General features: G+C 38.0%; 2 protein-coding genes across 4 annotated transcripts in view; one reads left to right on the top strand and one right to left on the bottom strand.

Annotated features, from left to right (window-relative positions):
* LOC110590109 (zinc finger protein 14 homolog) overlaps positions 1-18,502 on the bottom strand; it is a 525,303-nt gene that overhangs the window by 308,233 nt on the left and 198,568 nt on the right. The window contains exons 2-4 of one of the 3 annotated variants that reach the window (XM_044922191.1): positions 15,080-15,206; positions 13,873-13,968; positions 2,543-4,355 (exon numbers count right to left, since the gene is read on the bottom strand). In XM_044922191.1, the coding sequence (XP_044778126.1) occupies positions 2,989-4,355; positions 13,873-13,968; positions 15,080-15,206 (1,590 nt within the window). In that variant the 3' untranslated portion in view covers positions 2,543-2,988. Of the gene's footprint in view, positions 1-2,542; positions 4,356-13,872; positions 13,969-15,079; positions 15,207-18,502 lie in introns of those variants that run through there. The other 2 variants (XM_044922192.1, XM_044922190.1) reach the window with 2 other exon arrangements.
* Positions 1-18,502, top strand: part of LOC110590101 (zinc finger protein 382) — a 382,742-nt gene that overhangs the window by 85,813 nt on the left and 278,427 nt on the right. The window contains exon 7 of the mRNA XM_044922194.1: positions 6,552-6,556. Within this exon, the coding sequence (XP_044778129.1) occupies positions 6,552-6,556 (5 nt within the window). The remainder of the gene's footprint in view (positions 1-6,551; positions 6,557-18,502) is intronic.

Here is an 18,502-nt window from a genome sequence, read left to right on the forward strand (position 1 = left end):
AATTTTCTGGATAATCTGTAGCTATGTCACCTTTATCACGGTCAATATTCTAAAGGCATTATCTTTCATTTTCTTTTTCTTGACTGGATCTTCCAAAATCTTATCATTAGTACTGGATTAAATATACTGTCTAGTCCTTAATTTCTATTTTTAGTTATGCTTTGCTTCTCTTTTGTAGGTTTTATTCTGTTCTGTTTCTGGTTTCTTGACGTAAGTATTCACTCCCTTAACACATTTATTTAGGTGACAGGCCCTGTGTTGACTGCTATGGATAAGGTGAAGATGATGAAGACTGGGTCCACAAATAAAACTTCCTTATAATGCATTAAAGGGGATGAATTTCTCACTGAACAGAACTTTGGTGACATCTAACATGTTTAGATGCACACATCTCATTAACAATCATTTCTAAGTAGTCTATAAATTTCAGTTTTGATTTTAAACATTTTATTACTGAAACTTTCAAACACATAAAAAAGTAGAAATATTAGAACGACAAACCCCCCAAAGCAAACCACTCCATGTCAGTAATTACCAACATTTTGCCAACCTACTTCCCAGCTCTCTTTGCCAATTCTTTTTCCTTTGCTGGAGTATTCTAATGCAAATTTTATATCTTACCATTTCTTAAATATATAAGTATGTATCTCTAACACACAGAACCTTTTATCTTTTAATAACCACACTGACATTATCATCCCTAACAAAATATTTCTAAATATCATCTAATACTCAGTGCATGTCCACTGTCTCCAAAATGTCTTTTTACGTTTTGTTCAAACTAGGTCCAAGCAATGCCCACATACTGAATTTAGTTGATGGGTCTCTTAAATCTCTTTTAATCTGTTAATTGTTGCCCTTCCCCTTTTCTTTTTCATGCCACTCATTAGTTGAAGAAATCAGGGTCATTTGTTTCTTAGAATTTTATGCATTCTGGATCTGCTTGGCTACTTCCTTGTGGTGCCATTTATTTGTTCATCTATTCCCCAAATTCTTGTTTTTAAAGAGTTTGATTCAAAGGTTTGCTTCCTTCAGTTCACCGTTTTGGCAATAAGGCTTTGTAGGCAGTGGTTTGTATTTTGTATTGCATTTTATCAGGATGTAGATATTGTCTGATAGTCCCACTTTTATAGAGATTAAAATTGATCAAAGGGCTCAGAGGTGGTCAGCTTGATAAATCCACTGTAAAGTTCTCACTATAAAATATTTCACCCAATAGTTTTAATATCGACTGAAGATCATTTTCTGGACCCATTATTCCATTAGGGAACTAGAAAATGGTGATTTTTCTAATCCTATCATTCTTTCTGTATTTACTGATTTCTTAAAAACAAAACAAAACAAAAACCTTTTAATCTGAGCAGCTTTTGGTGGCCCTGAAACTTGGTTCACATGGAAAAAGCAAAATAAATGCTTGTTTTTCCCCTTACCAATTTTCAGGATGAGTTGGTGCTCAAGCATCTTCCATTGCTGACCAAACTGTGCAGCTGTAACCAAGTAAACTATCAAACTACTAGTGGGGTCATGTCAAAAGACCCAACTCCCACTGGTTGAAGATGGGGCAATTTGAACATCAAACCCTACACTGCCTGTAATGGAATGATGATCTTTCTTTTATATGAGTTTTACATACATGTATATGCACACACATGCACACACATTATTAAATTTCCAACTGGTTTCCTTTCTGCCATCTTTTTGATGTTTCTAATTAAGCTTTAACAGTGGCCAGACAACAGGGATTGCAAAACATTTACTCTTTGGAATTTATTATGGGAAAATAATTTGGTATTTTTCTGATTCTTCAACAGTTGTACTCTTAACCTCACATTCATGACATTCGTAAGGTTTCTTTTCAGCATGAAATGATTGATGCAGCTCAAATGATGAAGAACTTCCCACATTCAATATAACCTCTTAGATTTTATCTGGAATAAATTATCTTAAGTTTAGTAAGTGCTGAGCAGTGACATGAGGCATTTCTACATTTACTACTTCTAGAGTAAATTCCTTTCATATGAATTCACTAACACTAATGATAACAATTGTAGATAATATTTACAGAAAACATGCTATGTGGCTGCTATTTTTCCAAACATTAACTACTTAATCCTTAAGACAATCCTATTACACAGTGTGGCAGGCTGACTCTGAAATGGTCCCTACAGCCTGGTATTCATACTCTTGTGTAATCCTCTACTCTTGAGTGTGGGGTGACCCAGTAACTTGCTTCTAACCAGTAGAATACAGCAAAAGTGACTAAAAGGTGTTACTTTGGTGATTAGACCACACAAGATTATAGCTTCTATGACGCTAATAGATTCTACTGCACTCTTGGCTTGCACACTTAATAATCAGTCATGTTGAAGAAGCCCATGTGGCAAGGAACTAAGGTCAGCCGTCAGCCAGCTAGAAACTGTGGACCTCAGTGCGAGAGCCAACAACCATGTGAGGTTGGATGTGGATCCCTTCCCCTGTTGAGCCTTCAGATGAGACCGAACCCTGGCAGAAACCTTTAGTTTAGCTCTGTGAGAGACCCTGAAGCAGAAGACCCAACAAAGTTATGCCCAGACACCTGACCCATAGAAATTGTGAGATAATGTATATTATTTTAAGCTACTAAGTTTGTGGTAATTACACAGCAATAAATAACTAATATACATAGGTACTATTATCACCATTTTACAAGTGAGCAAAATGAGGCACAGAAGTTTAAGTACCTTGTCCAGTAACACACTGGTAATAAAGGAGTGAAATGGGGATAATGATAGGTAAGGCTAAAGATTTCCCTACATTCATTATATTATTCCCTCATACAAATTTGCTGAAGATAAACAATGTTTGAATGGTGATAGATGGCTTTTAAAGCAACATATTTTTTTCAATAATATAAAATTTCTTATGCTTAGTTGAAGCATGAAGCAAATTTCTCAAAAATGAATTTTCAGATATTCTGTAACATAATGTACAATTGAAGGCTTTCTCATATTAAACCCCATTATGAATTTTCTGATGTTGAGTAAGGTGTGAATGTTGTCTAAAGGCCTTCTTACATTCCTTACATTTGTAGGGTTTCTCTCCAGTATGAATTCTCTGGTGCTGAGTAAGGAATGAATAAAGTCTGAAAGCCTTACCACATTCCTTACATTCATAAGGTTTCTCACCAGTATGAATACTCTGATGCTGAGTAAGTTGTGACAGCAGTCTAAAAGGTTTTCTGCATTCCTTACATTCATAAGGTTTCTCACCAGTATGAATACTCTGATGTTGGGTAAGTTGTGAGAGCAATCTAAAAGCCTTCCCACATTCTTCACATTCATAAGGTCTCTCACCAATATGAATGCTCTGATGTGAAATAAGTTGTGAGTAACTACTAAAGGTCTTCCAGCATTCCATACATTCATAGGGTTTCTCACGAGTATGGATTCTCTGATGGCGAACAAGTTGCTGCCTTAGTCTAAAAGTCTTCCCGCATTCCTTACATTCATAGGGTTTCTCACCAGTATGAATACTCTGATGGACAGTAAGTTGTTGGCATATTCTAAAAGCCTTTCCACATTCCTTACATTCATAAGGTTTCTCACCAAAATGAATTTTCTGATGTACTCTAAGGTCTGGACCACATACAAAGGCTTTCCCACATTCCTTACATTCATAGAGCTTCTCAGCAGTATGAAGTCTCTGATGTCGAGTAAGGTGTGTACACTGCCTAAAGGTCTTCCCACATGCCTTACATTCATAGGGTTTCTCACCAGTGTGAATTCTCTGATGTCGAGCAAGTTGCTGATGCACTCTGAAGGCCTTTCCACACTCCTTACATTCATAGGGCTTTTCACCAGTATGAAGTCTCTGATGTTGAGTAAGTTCTTGGAGCACTGTAAAGGCCTTCCCACATTCCTTACATTCATAGGGCTTCTCACCGGTATGAAGTTTGTGATGTCGAATAAGGTGCGCACGCTGTCTAAATGCCTGCCCACATTCCTTACATTTATAAGGTTTCTCACCAGTATGAATTCTCAGGTGTTGACTAAGTGTTGAGCGACGAATAAAGGTCTTCCTACATTCCTTACATTCATACAACTTTTCTCCATTATGAACTCTCTGATATTCAGCAAGAAAATTATGCTTTTTGTAAGTGGTCATTTTTTCAGAAGTAATTTTCACTTGCCCAAAATATCCCTCTTGTGGTTCCTTTTGTCCCTCAATCTTGCCTTTGCATTCCCAATCATTTCTAAAAATGGAGTCCTGAAGACTATAGCTTTTAATTCTTTCCATTATCTCCCACTGGAATGAATATATTTCATAAATGTCCTTTTGTGGAGATAAAGTATTGGTCCTATATCTGGACTGCAAATCTGAAAGAAAACAGAAGGCAAACACACACTATTTTCCTGTGACAGAAGAAAGAAAACTTCTATAGAGAAATAAAAGGCACCTAAAATAATGCTTACTACAAGTGAATGGATTAGGTATCTCTAAAACAGGCATTTCTGCTACAATACCACATATGTGTACCTAGAAAAACCCTTATCTTCTGCAAAATTACACACCAAAAAATTAAGAGTTTATGAAGAAAACGGCTAGAGAAGACCACTCAAACCCATGCAACTTTATTGGCAGAGCGCTAACAAATATAATAATTGATATTTCAAGAGATAACTCAAAAGGCAGTTCAACACGGCTGAAGGCCACTTCATGGATACTGAAATGCACACACAGAAAAGTGGAAAAGCTAGATTTCAGGTGCTGAGACATTGCAATGAACAAGAAGCCCTGAGGGGCGCCTGACTGGCTCAGTCAGTTGAGCCTCTGCCTTCGGCTCAGGTCGTGAACCTGGGGTTCCTGGGATCGAGTCCCGTGTTGGGCTCCCTGCCCGGTAAGGATGAGGAGTCTGCTTCTCCCTCTCCCTCTGCAGCTGCCCCTGCTTGTGCTCTCTCTCTCAAATAAATGAATAAAATCTTAAAAAAAAAAAAAAAGCCCTGAGCCAGCAAGGCTACCATTAAGGTGGGAATAGGGTAAAATGTAACCTGTCTCCAGCTAGAAGCCATGCAAGGTTGATGGCATCTATCTCTGGGGAGAAAGTCCTGGATGTAGACACTTATTACTGATTTTTTTCATATAGAGGTGAAAGGGCCACCAACAATAAAATATCCCATTGAACGCTTTGCCTTTCTTGCTGAATGTTGTAAGTTTACTTCTATTCTGGCTTCATTCAAGTAGGAAAATGACCTGTGAACCAACTAACTCTCACATTATACTGCTATCATTCCCTATTCCATATCACTATTAAGCTAATTTGTATTGAGGGTTATTAATCGTATTATGGAACACACTGTATTCTCATACATTAAAAAAAGAGAAAAAAGGCAAAGGAAACACAGAGAATGGAGTCCAGGACTGGAGATAAGGCTGGTGATTAGGGAAAGAAGTTACATCAGTGATAAGAATCACCTGAAGATTTCTTAAAACTATACAGAAGCATTTTTAACGGACTGCAACATAAACTACAGGATTAAGTCCTGGGCATGTTTTTGTTTTGTACTTATTTAAATTCTCCAGCAAATGATTCTGATGCTGATCAATATTTGAGTCTCTCTACTTAAATGTTTTTAATGCTTTCTCTTTATATTTAGAATCAAATATAAATACCAGAACATGAATAAGCTGCTTATCTGCTTATCAACGCCTCTCATTTACTCTCTGTTCCTGCCACAAAGGCCTCTTTTCAGCTCACAAAAGGCACTACCACTGTTCCCATTAAATAGGACCTTTCACAGGTTGTTCCTTCTTTGAGAAATCCTCTGCCTGCATGCTTGGCTTCCCTTCATCATCAGGTCTCAATCAAAAATCACTTCTTCCAAAAAGCCACTCCTGCTGATCCTGTTTAAAACTATGCACTCTATATTCCATCCCAGCAACAGGTTACTCTTCTTTGTCCCAATTTTGGAATATTTATAAATTTTCTCATTTGTTATTCTGTTAGTTTCTTACCCCTAAGCTTCCCTAGTGGCAGAAACAATCTGTAAAGTCCATTTACCATTAAATAACAAACCCCAAATACACAATGGATGTTACTCATTTATTCCCATAATTACATAATCACTAATGAATATGTATATCTGTTTCTAAACTTTTAAAATGTACTACAATAGGGGCGCCTGGCTGGCTCAGTCAGTGGAGCATGTGACTCTTGATCTTAGAGTTGTGAGTTTGAGCCCCATGTTGGGAGTAGTGTTTACCTAAAAAAAAAAAACGTACTACAATGTTTTACTTTTCTCCACTAGAGTTTATACTATTACTTATCAGTGCTACATTTACTCAAATTTTTGTTCCTTCATACCTCCTCCAGGTGTTCCTTCCCATTCTATATAGCTAAAGCAAGGTTTGTACTTCCCAGAAAACTACCTCAAGTATCTTTCAATAATCCTAACATTGAAAGGCTTATGAAATCCTGAGCAAAAAGGCATGGGCAGATATTGAGTATAGGAGAATGACTGTCAAATATGGAATGGTACTTGGGATCACCTGAGTGCAAAAGAGTAAAAATAAAGGCTATGTTGGATATAGGCTCGAAACTAATGATCCAAAGATAATGGGGGACTTGCATGAGAAAATCTAAAAGTTGAATGAAATAAGCAAAAATATGGGGACAAGTGGGTAGGAGAGATAAGAAAGGTTTTTTTCTATGACTACAGTACAAATGTATAAAACTGCTGAAATGACTCAAAAGTCTCATCACTATGAAACATGAAGAGACTTTGAAACTATTCTAAACTCTTGATTATGGTGGTGACATAACTGTATCATTTTTCAAAATTCATAAAACTAGGTACTAAAAAGAGTGAATTTTAATGTACATAAATTATATTTTATTAATTAACTAGACTTATAAAGTATTTTAAAAATTTAAACACAAAAAAGATGTCAATTCCCACTAATTTGCAAAAATAATGCACTCTTAGGGAATATGTGGAAAATCTCCACCGTCTGCTCAATTTTGCTGTCAACCTAAAACTGCTCTAAAAATGAAGTCTATTAAGAGAGGGGTCCTGGGGCGCCTGGGTGGCTCAGTTGTTAAGCATCTGCCTTCGGCTCAGGTCATGATCCCAGGGTCCTGGGATCGAGCCCCATATTGGGCTCCCTGCCCCGCGGGAAGCCTGCTTCTCCCTCTCCTACTCCCCCTGCTTGTGTTCCCTCTCTCGCTGTGTCTCTCTCTGTCAAATAAATAAATAAAATCTTAAAAAAAAAAAGAGGGGTCCTGGGTGGCTCATTCGGGTAAGCATCTGACTCTAGATTTCAGCTCAGGTCATGAGCTCAGGGTTGTGAGAACGAGCCCTGTGTCAGACTCCACACTGGGAGTGCTTGCTTAAGATTCTTGCTTAAGATTCTCTCTCTCCTTCTCCTTCACCCCTCCAATCTCTCTCAAAAAAAGCAAAACAAATTATATATGTATATATAAAATCTTTTTAAAAAGCATACATTTAGGGGCGCCTGGGTGGCTCAGTCGTTAAGCGTCTGCCTTCGGCTCAGGTCATGATCCCAGCGTCCTGGGATCGAGCCCCGCATCAGGCTCCCCGCTCCGCAGGAAGCCTGCTTCTCTCTCTCCCACTCCCCCTGCTTGTGTTCCCTCTCTCTCTGGGTCTCTCTCTGTCAAATAAATAAATAAAAAATCTTAAAAAAAAAAAAGCATACATTTACATGTATGTATAGAAAATATGTATATATGTATATATATATATCTCCAAATAGAAATCTCATAACTGAAAAATAGCTAAAATTAAGAATTTAACAGATATCTTTAACAGTAGATTAGACTTTCTTTAACAGTAGATTAGACTTAGCAGAAAAGAAGATCAGTGAACTAGGAAATGGGTTTATAGAAGCAGCACAGGAATAAAAAATAAGAAAAAAAGAAAAAACAGAAAAGAACATAAAAGATATATGCAACAATTTAAAAAGGTTTAACATATGTGTAACCTGAGTCCCAGAAAGAGAGAAGAGCAAAAATGGGAAACAATACTTGAAAATATAACCAAAAATTTTTCAAAACTGACAAGATATGAAGCCTAATTTAATTCTTTAAAACAGCAAACAGAATACATACATCACGATATAAAACTAGATACACCACAGTAAATCTGTGAAAACCAAACAAGAAAGAATATTCTAAAGGCAGTCATAAGGGAAAAAAATACTTCCAAAACAATACCTCGGAAGGAATTACAATATGACCAACAAATTGCTGCTAAATGGAAATGACAGAAGCCAAAAGACAAGATATTTGCTAAGAGAAAATAACTGCCAATCCAGAATTCTATCCAACAAAAACAAAGACAAAATTCTGTACCCTTGAAAAATATTTTCAGGGACGCCTGGGTGGCTCAGTCGTTAAGCGTCTTCCTTCGGCTCAGGTCATGATCCCAGGTCCTGGGATCGAGCCCCGCATCGGGCTCCCTGCTCGGCGGGAGGCCTGCTTCTCCCTCTCCCACTCCCCCTGCCTGTGTTGCCCTTCTCACTATCTCTCTGTCAAATAAATAGATAAAATCTTTAAAAATATATATATTTTTTCAAACAAAACCTAAGAGAATTCATTGCCAAGAGGCACAAAAAAAGAAATATTCAAGGACGTTCTTCAGGTACAGAGAAAATGATTCCAGATAGAAGCATGGCAGTGCAGAAAAAACTGAGGAGCACTGTAAGAGGTAAACATGTAGGTAAATCTAAATAAATATTGAGGCGCCTGGGTGGCTCAGTCTGTTAAGTGTCTACCTTTGGCTCGGGTCATGATCCTGGGGTCCTGGGATTGAGCCTGCCATCAGGCTCCCGGCTCAGCAGGGAGCCTGCTTCTCCCTCTCCCTCTGCTGCTCCCCTTGCTTGTGCTCTCTCTCTCTCAAATAAATAAATAAAACTAAATAAATAAAATGTTACTAATATCTTCACAATATTGGGAAAGATATAAAGGAATTAATTTAAGGTACAATGTAGTAAGTAAAGAATCCATGTTTTAATCTCTAGGGCAACTCTGAGAAGAAAACTAAAAGTATACGTAACTAACACACTCAAGAGGCAAAGCTAAAATTGAAATATTTCATTAATCCAGAAAAGGCAGGAGAGGAAGAAAAGGAAGAAAGAATAAGTTGAACAAATGGAAAAAATTAGGAAGATAGTAGATTTGCACCTGAATACATAAGAAAATGACTTAAATGTAGATGGATAAAATAACATTAATTAAAGGACAAAGATGCTTCTTATCCATGTTGGGGGAAGGACGCTGTGTGAGGAGTCCAATCCGGGTAAAGAGGGCATCCACCGATCGGGGCAGCCTCAGGCAGGTTGTTGAAATCCAAGTAAGGTGAGGAAAGTATCCAGACAGAGGAGCAGACCAACATGTACTGGGCACATCTACCATGAATCTAACTCTACCTCCCATCACTACTATTCCAATCAAAACCACTATAATCTTCAACCGGGACAAAAGAAATAACCTCCTAACTGGTCTTCCTTCCCATCTTGCCCCTATTCAATCTGTTCTCCATAGAGTGATAATTATAAGACAAATCAGCTTATGTAATTCCCCTGCTCAAAAGTTTCCAATGGCTTTTTTCACATTTAAAAGTCACATGCCTTACCTCTGAATAATCATCATTCTGGCCTTTTTGCTGTTCCTCAAACATACAAAACTTATCTCCTGATCCAAGGCCTTTGCATGTGCTGTTCTATCAGGACTGCTCTGGCTTTAGATATTCCTATAACTTGAGCTCTTTTTTCATGTCTCCACTCAAATATCACCTCCTTAAAAAGCCCTAACCACCCTAACACAAATGTGTCTACACCTGCCAATTTCTATTCCCTTGCTCTTCTCACTTAATAATACTTGTCACCACCTAATATTATTTATTCATTTACTTGTTTACTTCATGTCCTTACTCCTATTAAAATGTAAACATGACTGCTGGAACCTACCACTCTTGTTCACAATTGTTCCACCGGTGGCTAGCACAGTTCATGGTTCCGACCAGGTACTCAATGAACGAATACATTTGTAGACAACAAAAGACATATAAACTAATCAAAACAGAAGCCAGAAAGAAACTGGATCCTATATAGATAGATATTGCTATGGACTGAATTGTGTCCCGCCCCAAATTATACATTGAAGCCCTGACCACCCACCCTGACTATATTTGGAAATAGTGTTTTTAGAAGACAATTAAGGTTAAATGAAGTCATAAAGCTCCTAATCCAATAGACCGGTGGCCTTATAAGAGGTCTCTCTCCCTCTCTCCTCCTCTCTCTCTGCCATGTGAGGACAATGTGAGAAGGGAAGATCTGCCAGAAAGGAAGAGAGCCCTCATCAGAGCCCCCAAATGCTAATCTCAGACTTCCAACCTCCAGAACGATGGGAAACAAATTTCTGTTGTTTAAGTCACCCAATCTATGGTATTTTGTTATGGCAGCTCAAGCTAACACAGATTTATATATAAATGAATTATAGTCATTGACAATAAAAAGGAGTACCCCCTCTCTTTGTTCAAATTTTTTACCCATCATCCCTCATGGGACATTTTTGCTTCCTTTTTATTTTGAAAAAACTGTAGATTCCTATGAGGCTGCAGAGAAATATACAGGAAAGTCTGATGCAACCTTCACCCAGCCTCTCTCAATGTTAACATCTTACATAACCATAGTATAATATTCAAACCAAGAAATTCTCCTAGTTTTCCTTTCTAAAAGCTTTATATTTAGCTTTCATTTATTTTAAAGTTTATTTTCTTATTATTTTTAGTAATCTCTACACCCCACAACCCCAAGATCAAGAGTTGCATGCTCCTCTGACTGAACCAGTCAGGCATCCCTAGCTTTCATGTTTTTTATATAAAATTTATATTGAATTTTAAAAATTTTTATTTTTCAAGTTTAGCTTTTATATTTGGCTTTTTATATTATGTTTAGTTTTTATATTTAGGTCTAAAATACATCTTAATTTGGGGAGGAGGTAGGGGGTCAGGATTTTTTTCCCAGTTATCCAGCACCATTTGTTGAAAAAACTTTCCCTTCCCCATTGGAATGTTTTGGTGCCTTTGTCAAAAAATAAATGATCTTTTAAGTGTGAGTTCTACCTCTAAGGTCTTTGTTCTGTTCTGTCTGTTTATCCTTATCCAATACTCAATGTCTTGATCACTGTAGTTTTATTTAAGATTTATCAATTTGAGAGAGACAGAGAGATAATGTCAGCGGGGGATGAAGGGAGAGAATCTCAAGCAGACTCCCCACTGAGTCTGGAGCCTGATGCAGGGCTCACCCTCACAACCTGAGCTGAAGCCAAGAGTTGGACACTCAACATATTGAGCCACACAGGCGCCCATTGATCACTGTAGTTTTTTTTTTTTTTTTAAGCTTTTATTTATTTATTTGACAGAGAGAGAGAGCCACAAGCAGGGGAGCTGCAGGCAGAGGGAGAGGGAGAAGCAGACTCCCCACAGAGCAGGGGGAGCCTGATGGGGGCTCGATCCCAGGACCCCGATGTGGGGCTCGATCCCAGGACCCCGGGATCATGACCCGAGCCAAAGGCTTAACCAACTGAGCCACCCAGGCGCCCCTGATTACTGTAGTTTTATAATGAATCTTGAAGTATCTTGAAGTCATGTAGTCTAAGTCCTATAATATATTCTTCCTTTTCCAAGATTATCTTAGAAATGCTAAGACCATTGTTTTTCCGTATCAATTTTGGAATCAGCTTGTTAAAACTATAAAATTGACATTTTAACAATACTGAGTCTTCCCATCCCCAGTCTCTTTACACTTATTTAGGTCTTTAATTTCTCTTAGCAATGTTCTATGATTTTTTGTGTGGAGGTCTTGCATGTTTTGTTAAATTTATTCCTTAGTATTTTTGGTTTTTGACACTAATGTAAATTAACTTAATTTGCTTTTAATCTTAATTGACTTAATTTACTTTACTTTAAATTCCTTATTTTTTTTCACTTCTAGTATATGAAAACACAATTGATTTTTATATATTAACTTTGTATCCTGTGATCTTACTGTGATCTTCATTTATTACTTTGAGTAGTTGCTGTTTTGATTCGTTAGGATTTTCCATCTACATAATCATGCCATCTCCAAACAAGAGTTTAACTTCTTCCTTTTTGATTTTATGTCTCTTATTTTCCTTGCCGTATTGCAATGCTAGGACCTTCAATACAATGTTAAATAGATATGGGAAAAGTGGGCACTTTTGCCTTGTCCCCAATCTCAGAGGGGAGATTCTTCAATCAAGTATGATGAAGTTTATGATGTAGTGTTTTTCTTTAAGCAGTATTTTTTGAGGAAATTCTCTTCAATTTCTGGTTTCCTGAAAATTTTTATCATGAATGGATGCTGAATTTTGTCATATGCGATTTCTATATCTATGGACACAATCACATGGTTTCTCTCATTCCTGTTAATACGGTGAATGACATGGATTAATTTTTTTCACACTAATTAATTTTTGAATGTTAAGCCAAGCTTGCATTCCTGGGATAAACCCTACTTGATCATCATTTTTTTTTTTTTTAAAGATTTTATTTATTTATTTGAGAGCGAGAGAATGAGAGAGAGCACATGAGAGGGGGGAGGGTCAGAGGGAGAAGCAGACTCCCTGCCGAGCAGGGAGCCTGATGCAGGACTCGATCCCGGGACTCCAGGATCATGACCTGAGCTGAAGACAGTCGCTTAACCAACTGAGCCACCCAGGCGCCCCTGATCATCATTTTTATTGCTGGATTTAATTTACTAATATTTTCTCAAGGATTTTACATCTATGTTCATGAAGGATAATGAGCCTGTAATTTTTTTTCCCTGTAGTAATTCGTCAGGACACAGTATACGAGTTACACTATTTTCGGAAAATGATTTGGGAGCTGTTCTTTCCTTTTCTGAAGGAAATTGTGTAATACTGCTGCTAGTTCTTCCTTAAATATTTAATAGAATTCACCAATGAAGCCATCTGAACCTGGTGTTTTCTTTGTGGAAAGATTTCTGATAATGAATTCAATTATTTTGATAGATATAAGAGTACTCATTTTTTTTTTATCTTGTATCAGTTCTGGTAATTATGTTTTTCAAGGAGTTATTCCATTTCATTCAAGATGTCCAATTTATTGGCATAAGATTACTTATAGTATTCTCTCACTATTCTTTTTTTTTTTTTTTAAAGATTTTATTTATTTATTTGACAGAGAAAGACACAGCGAGAGAGGGAACACAAACGGGGAGTGGGAGAGGGAGAAGCAGACTCCCTGCCGAGCAGGGAGCCCGACGCGGGACTCGATCCCGGGACTCCAGGATCATGACCTGAGCCGAAGGCAGTCGCTTAACCAACTGAGCCACCCAGGCGCCCCCTCTCACTATTCTTTTAATGCCTACAGGGTGTTAAGTGATAACCCAGTTACTCTTTCATTCCTAGTATTAGCAATTGTTGTTGTCTTTTTTCTTTTTTCTCGATGAGTCAAGCTAGTATTTACCAACTTTATTGATCTTTTCAAGGAATCAACTTTTGGCTTTATTAATTTTCTCTACTTTTTCTATCTTGTTGATTTCAGTTCTTATGTTTATTTGTCATCTTTTTCTCTTCTACTGAGAACAGCTCCTCTCTTTGAAGTAGGAGAAAAATATGAGAAATGAGAAAAACAGAGTTGTAATCAAGATCAATATGAAGTTCCTTTGGTGTCCAGGTTTAAAAGATTTTAATTTGCTTCCCAGGTCTCAGGCCTTTCCTCCGCAGGCCATGGGCTTCTGAAGAGAGATTTCCAACAACATCTCAAGGCTAACAGGCTTGGCTAATTATCTGCAGTAATTAATTCCCCATCCTGCTCAGCCCTCACTCACCAGAGTAGTGTCTTCTGGTCCCTTCCCTCACGACCATCCAGGGCTCTTTCCCTTCATCCAATAAGGTAATCACATCTGGTTTAGAAATGGAAGGTTCTGCTTAAAAGATAATGTGACATGAAATTATAAGCCCAAAAGTCAGGTTCAAATCTGGTTAAGTTCGTGATTAACTACAGATCAAAATGGTACTTTATAAAGCCTAAGAGCAAAGAAATGCAAGGGAGTTGAAGAGCACTCATATTAGGGTAACTTTAGGAACGCAAGGAACAGATGGTTAAGAACAGGCCTTAATATAATTTAAACTCATACTAGCTCTGTTGAGAGACAGTCTTGTGTCGTGGTTAAGAACACAGAGTCTGGATCCAGACTGCCTGAGTTTAAATCCTGCCTTTGTTGCTGTGTTACCTCAGCCAATTATTAACCTTCTATGCCTAACTTTTCTCATCTGAAATGAGGATAATCATAGTATATTTCTGATAGAGTTGTGAGAATTAATTAATAACGCATAATGCTCAGGAGAGTATCCAAGTACAAATATATAAAGTTATATATACACAAACACACATACACACACACACCTATGTGTGTGTATTGGCTATTTTTATTGTTATCAATTTGCTGACAGGAGAGTGTACTTCTTCTGATCCTTTCTAGGATTATTTATTCAATATTAAATGCAAAGTTCTTAGTTTTTAAATTTCAACCACAGAGCAGGTAGAACTGAATATGTCTGTTATAGGAAACAGAATGTGTTTACTTGAGTTTTAAACGAACTTTGTGGATCCATTTCATACTTTGTAAGTTCTATAGGCTCCCCTGATTTTTAGAGGGACTCAAAACCCCTGTGTTTAGGTACTCTCCTTGCAGGTGGATTAGAAAGGAGTGTTAAGAATTTGTATCAATTCTGGGCTCAAATATAATGTAAAATCTGATTTCTTGGACAATGCTTCTGTTGTAAGCAACCCAGAATTCAAGCCCAGCCCTTGGATACCAATGAAACAAGTAAATTACAGAGCCTGAAGAAAAATCTGAAGGGCATAGCCGGATGAAAGTGATGAAGTATTAAATGGAGGAGCCTATTTCCAACCTAACAAAGCTAAAACCATTCCTTTGGAACAGAGAGAAAAAAATTTATCTAGTTTCTCAAAACATTTTCCTAAAATTGACAGTAGAGAAAGTCAACAGAATTTGGGATAAATAGCCTTACCTAGTGAGATGAAATTGCTATAATTCTCCCACATCACATCCCTATATAAGTCTCTCTGAGCTGAGTCCAGGAATTCCCATTCTTCCTGTGAGAAGTCTATGGCCACGTCCCTGAATGTCACTGAACCCTGAAAAAATAAGACTCATGTATTACCTGTGAAAATAAATGAAATATTTTTTAAATGAAAAGGGAGGAGATCGAGGACTGCAATGCAGAGAAGGGTTCACATAACAAGCAAATGGGGTAGGGCTTATGTGTCGGGGACGGTAAGAAAATCAATATCACTGAAGGAGAGTTCTACATGTCTTGAACAGTCCTGTGGCTGCAGGTAAGATTAACTTTTTACCCCAAAATATCTGGAAATGAATAAAATAAGCAAAAAAAAAGTCCCAATTAAATGAAACCCTAAACACAAGACTTCTACAAGCTCTGTGTCTCCACAACAAATTCATGGGAAACGTCTTCCCCCTTCTTTTCCCTTTAATGATCGTGAAAAAATATTGATAAAAACTTCTCCCAAATGTACTACAATATCTCTTCTAAGAAAATGGACTCAAGCTCATCATAAAGTCAGATTTTCTTACAAACATTTTCCCTATAAGGACCACTTCTTTAGTCAACTTTAAAGAAATTGCTACATGGTAGTCCACGTTTTGAATATATCAGATTCAGTCTTTTTCTTTTCGATTTAGATATTTTAATTCAGTTCAATTTCAAAAATCTTCCTCAGCTCTCACAGCCTACATTATCTATTACTTATGCGTCTGGATGACCTTCTTAGTCTTTATCATCCGTCATCCCTCACTGAACACCCTTCCTCATTCCTGAGTTAGAGGATACTGAACCATGATGACGTCACTCTGGACCAGTGGTTTTCAATAAGGAGTGATTTCACTCCCCAGAAGACATCTGGCCATGTCTGGAGACAATTTTGGTTGTCACCACTAAGGGGGAGGGGGTGTGTTACAGGCATCTAATTGGTAAAGGCCAGGGATACCGTTAGATATCCAGCAATGCAAGGCATCTAATTGGTAAAGGCCAGGGATACCGTTAGATATCCAGCAATGCAGAGGACAAGCCCCCACAATGAAAGATTCTCTGGCTCAAAATATTAATAGTCCCAAGGTTGAGAAACCTTGCTCTAAACCCGTACATCCCATAAAATTACACAATGGACTTTGCTCCTGGTGTTCTTCTCTCAGGGTTTGCTGGAGGTGATTCTTGATCTCTCTTTGCAGTTCTGTTCTGATTACCTCCTAATCACCCCACTGGTGAGGGAGAGATCCCCTGCCCTAAATATTATGAGGTGGCTCAATGCCTGACACTGGACAGATGAGATTGACAGCATTTATTAGACATGTATACTCACAGCCCAGGGGAGGAGAACACCACACGTCATGCAGGGCCACACAGGGGTTGCACTCAGGAATGGAGTGAACAAGCAGGGTCTGTGGGAGGCAGGCTTTGTAGTAAAAAGAGGGTAAGGTGTCCCTGATTCCCGCAGAAGGACGTGACTGGTTTGTTTGAGTAATTCTGTGGGCCGGCAGGGAGGTCCTCACCCTTTAGAGTGAGGACCAGGAGGGGTTTAGGTCATCTGCCTGATAGGAAAGCTAGCCAGGTGGGAGTCTTTTCTGCTGGATGGAGAACTTATTTGGCAAAAGCAGGGAAACTCATGATTGGGCCTTTGGAGCCCTGTTAAGATATCAAGTCAGCATATGAAATTTTAGGCCTTACAATATAAGGCCCCAATTACATCCCTAACGAATCCACCCCATCCCAAAAGCCTTACATACATACCATAAGATCTCAACACATACAGAGACTGAGACCAGCCAACACTAAATCTCATCTTATGTACTTGGAAAACTCACATCTGTGAAGAGGTCTGGAGTTTTCCCTCTAGGCAGTCAAACAGGACCAAATTCTCTCTTTCATCAAACCACCAATCTTCAAGGAAAATTTTCAAAACAAGGATCTCCCACTTAATACCAATAACCCATTCCTGAATATCAGACATTCTAACACTACATTATTAAACAGGTACCTATTTTCCCATCATTTTAAAGCAAAGAACTCCATTGCATTATACATCAATTCCAAGCTTCCAAATAGCCTCACAGCTCCCTCCAGTATAGAATTACATGGGTTAGTTATTGCACACGTATCTTTAGCTTTAGTATTTTCATTGTCTCTTTTACTGAATTCACTTTTCTCACTTGCTTTGTGTCTTTCCCCACAATTTCTTCAATACTTCCCCAACTTTTTGGAAACTCATTTTATACTACACAAGAACTACATGTTAAGTGCACTATGAAAATGCACTTCAACAAGAACCTAACACTCAGTTATGACTCACACTCAGTATGATGCTCTGATACCTCCATTCTCACCAGCAGCACCAGATACACACATCTCTTTAATGATATTTGCATGCATCTCAAAACATGTGCAGATGGTTCTGAGAGTCTAGCAATTATATGTGAAATATAACAAGACTCTCTTGCACATTATTTTTTGTTAAAAAAGGTTGTATTGAACTATACAATTTCACTTATTTAAAGTTCTAAAAATAGGCAAAATTCAATTATAATGTTAGAAGTCAGGATAGTGGGGGTGCCTAGGTGGCTTAGTCGGTTAAGCAGCTGCTTTCAGCTCAGGTCATGATCCTGGTGTCCTGTGGGATCGAGCCCTGCATTGGGCTTCCCTGCTCAGCAAGGAGTCTGCTTCTCCCTCCTTTCCTTCCCCCCACTCATGAGCTCTCTCTCTCTAATAAATAAAATAAAATCTTAAAAAAAAAAAGAAGTCAGGATAGTGGTTATATCTGGGCTGGGTGGGCAAGCAGTGACTGAAAGGGGGGCATCTGAGGTACTAGCAATATTCTCTTTCTTGACCTGAGTGCTGATAGCACAGATATGCTCAATTTATGAAAATTCATTCAGCTACACACTCAGGACTTGTGCACTTTTCTCTATTTACATGTCAATAAAAAGCTCAAAAACTTTGAAAAGATGTCAAATTGTGTACTGGGGACACAAATTTTTCCTACATAAAAACCAGACTAAAAATCACTGTATTCAGAGAAATATACTTTCTCTGAAGTTTAAATCTTAAAATCAAAAGCTGTTCTATTGGAAAATGTTAACAAGGGGACATTCTACAGAGAACGCCTACATTTTTCTCAAGGCATTTCACTTTTGCTCCCTCATGGCTCTTGACAGAAGATTTTGGAGCTAGGAGATGGTCCACATTAGTGCAGAAGAGGGAAGGGCACGTAGAAAGGACACTGGGTTATCTGTCCCCAACCTTCACAAGACTGAAAGTAACTAAAGCAAGTTCTTGGGCAGAGTTCTGTTAAATAAGAAGTTTCAGGATAAGGAATGAGTATGTACACATGACCTAGAGATCAACAATATTTCAAAAAGG

Source organism: Neomonachus schauinslandi, chromosome 16 (genome assembly GCF_002201575.2).
Source record: "Neomonachus schauinslandi chromosome 16, ASM220157v2, whole genome shotgun sequence".
Lineage (NCBI taxonomy): Eukaryota > Metazoa > Chordata > Mammalia > Carnivora > Phocidae > Neomonachus > Neomonachus schauinslandi.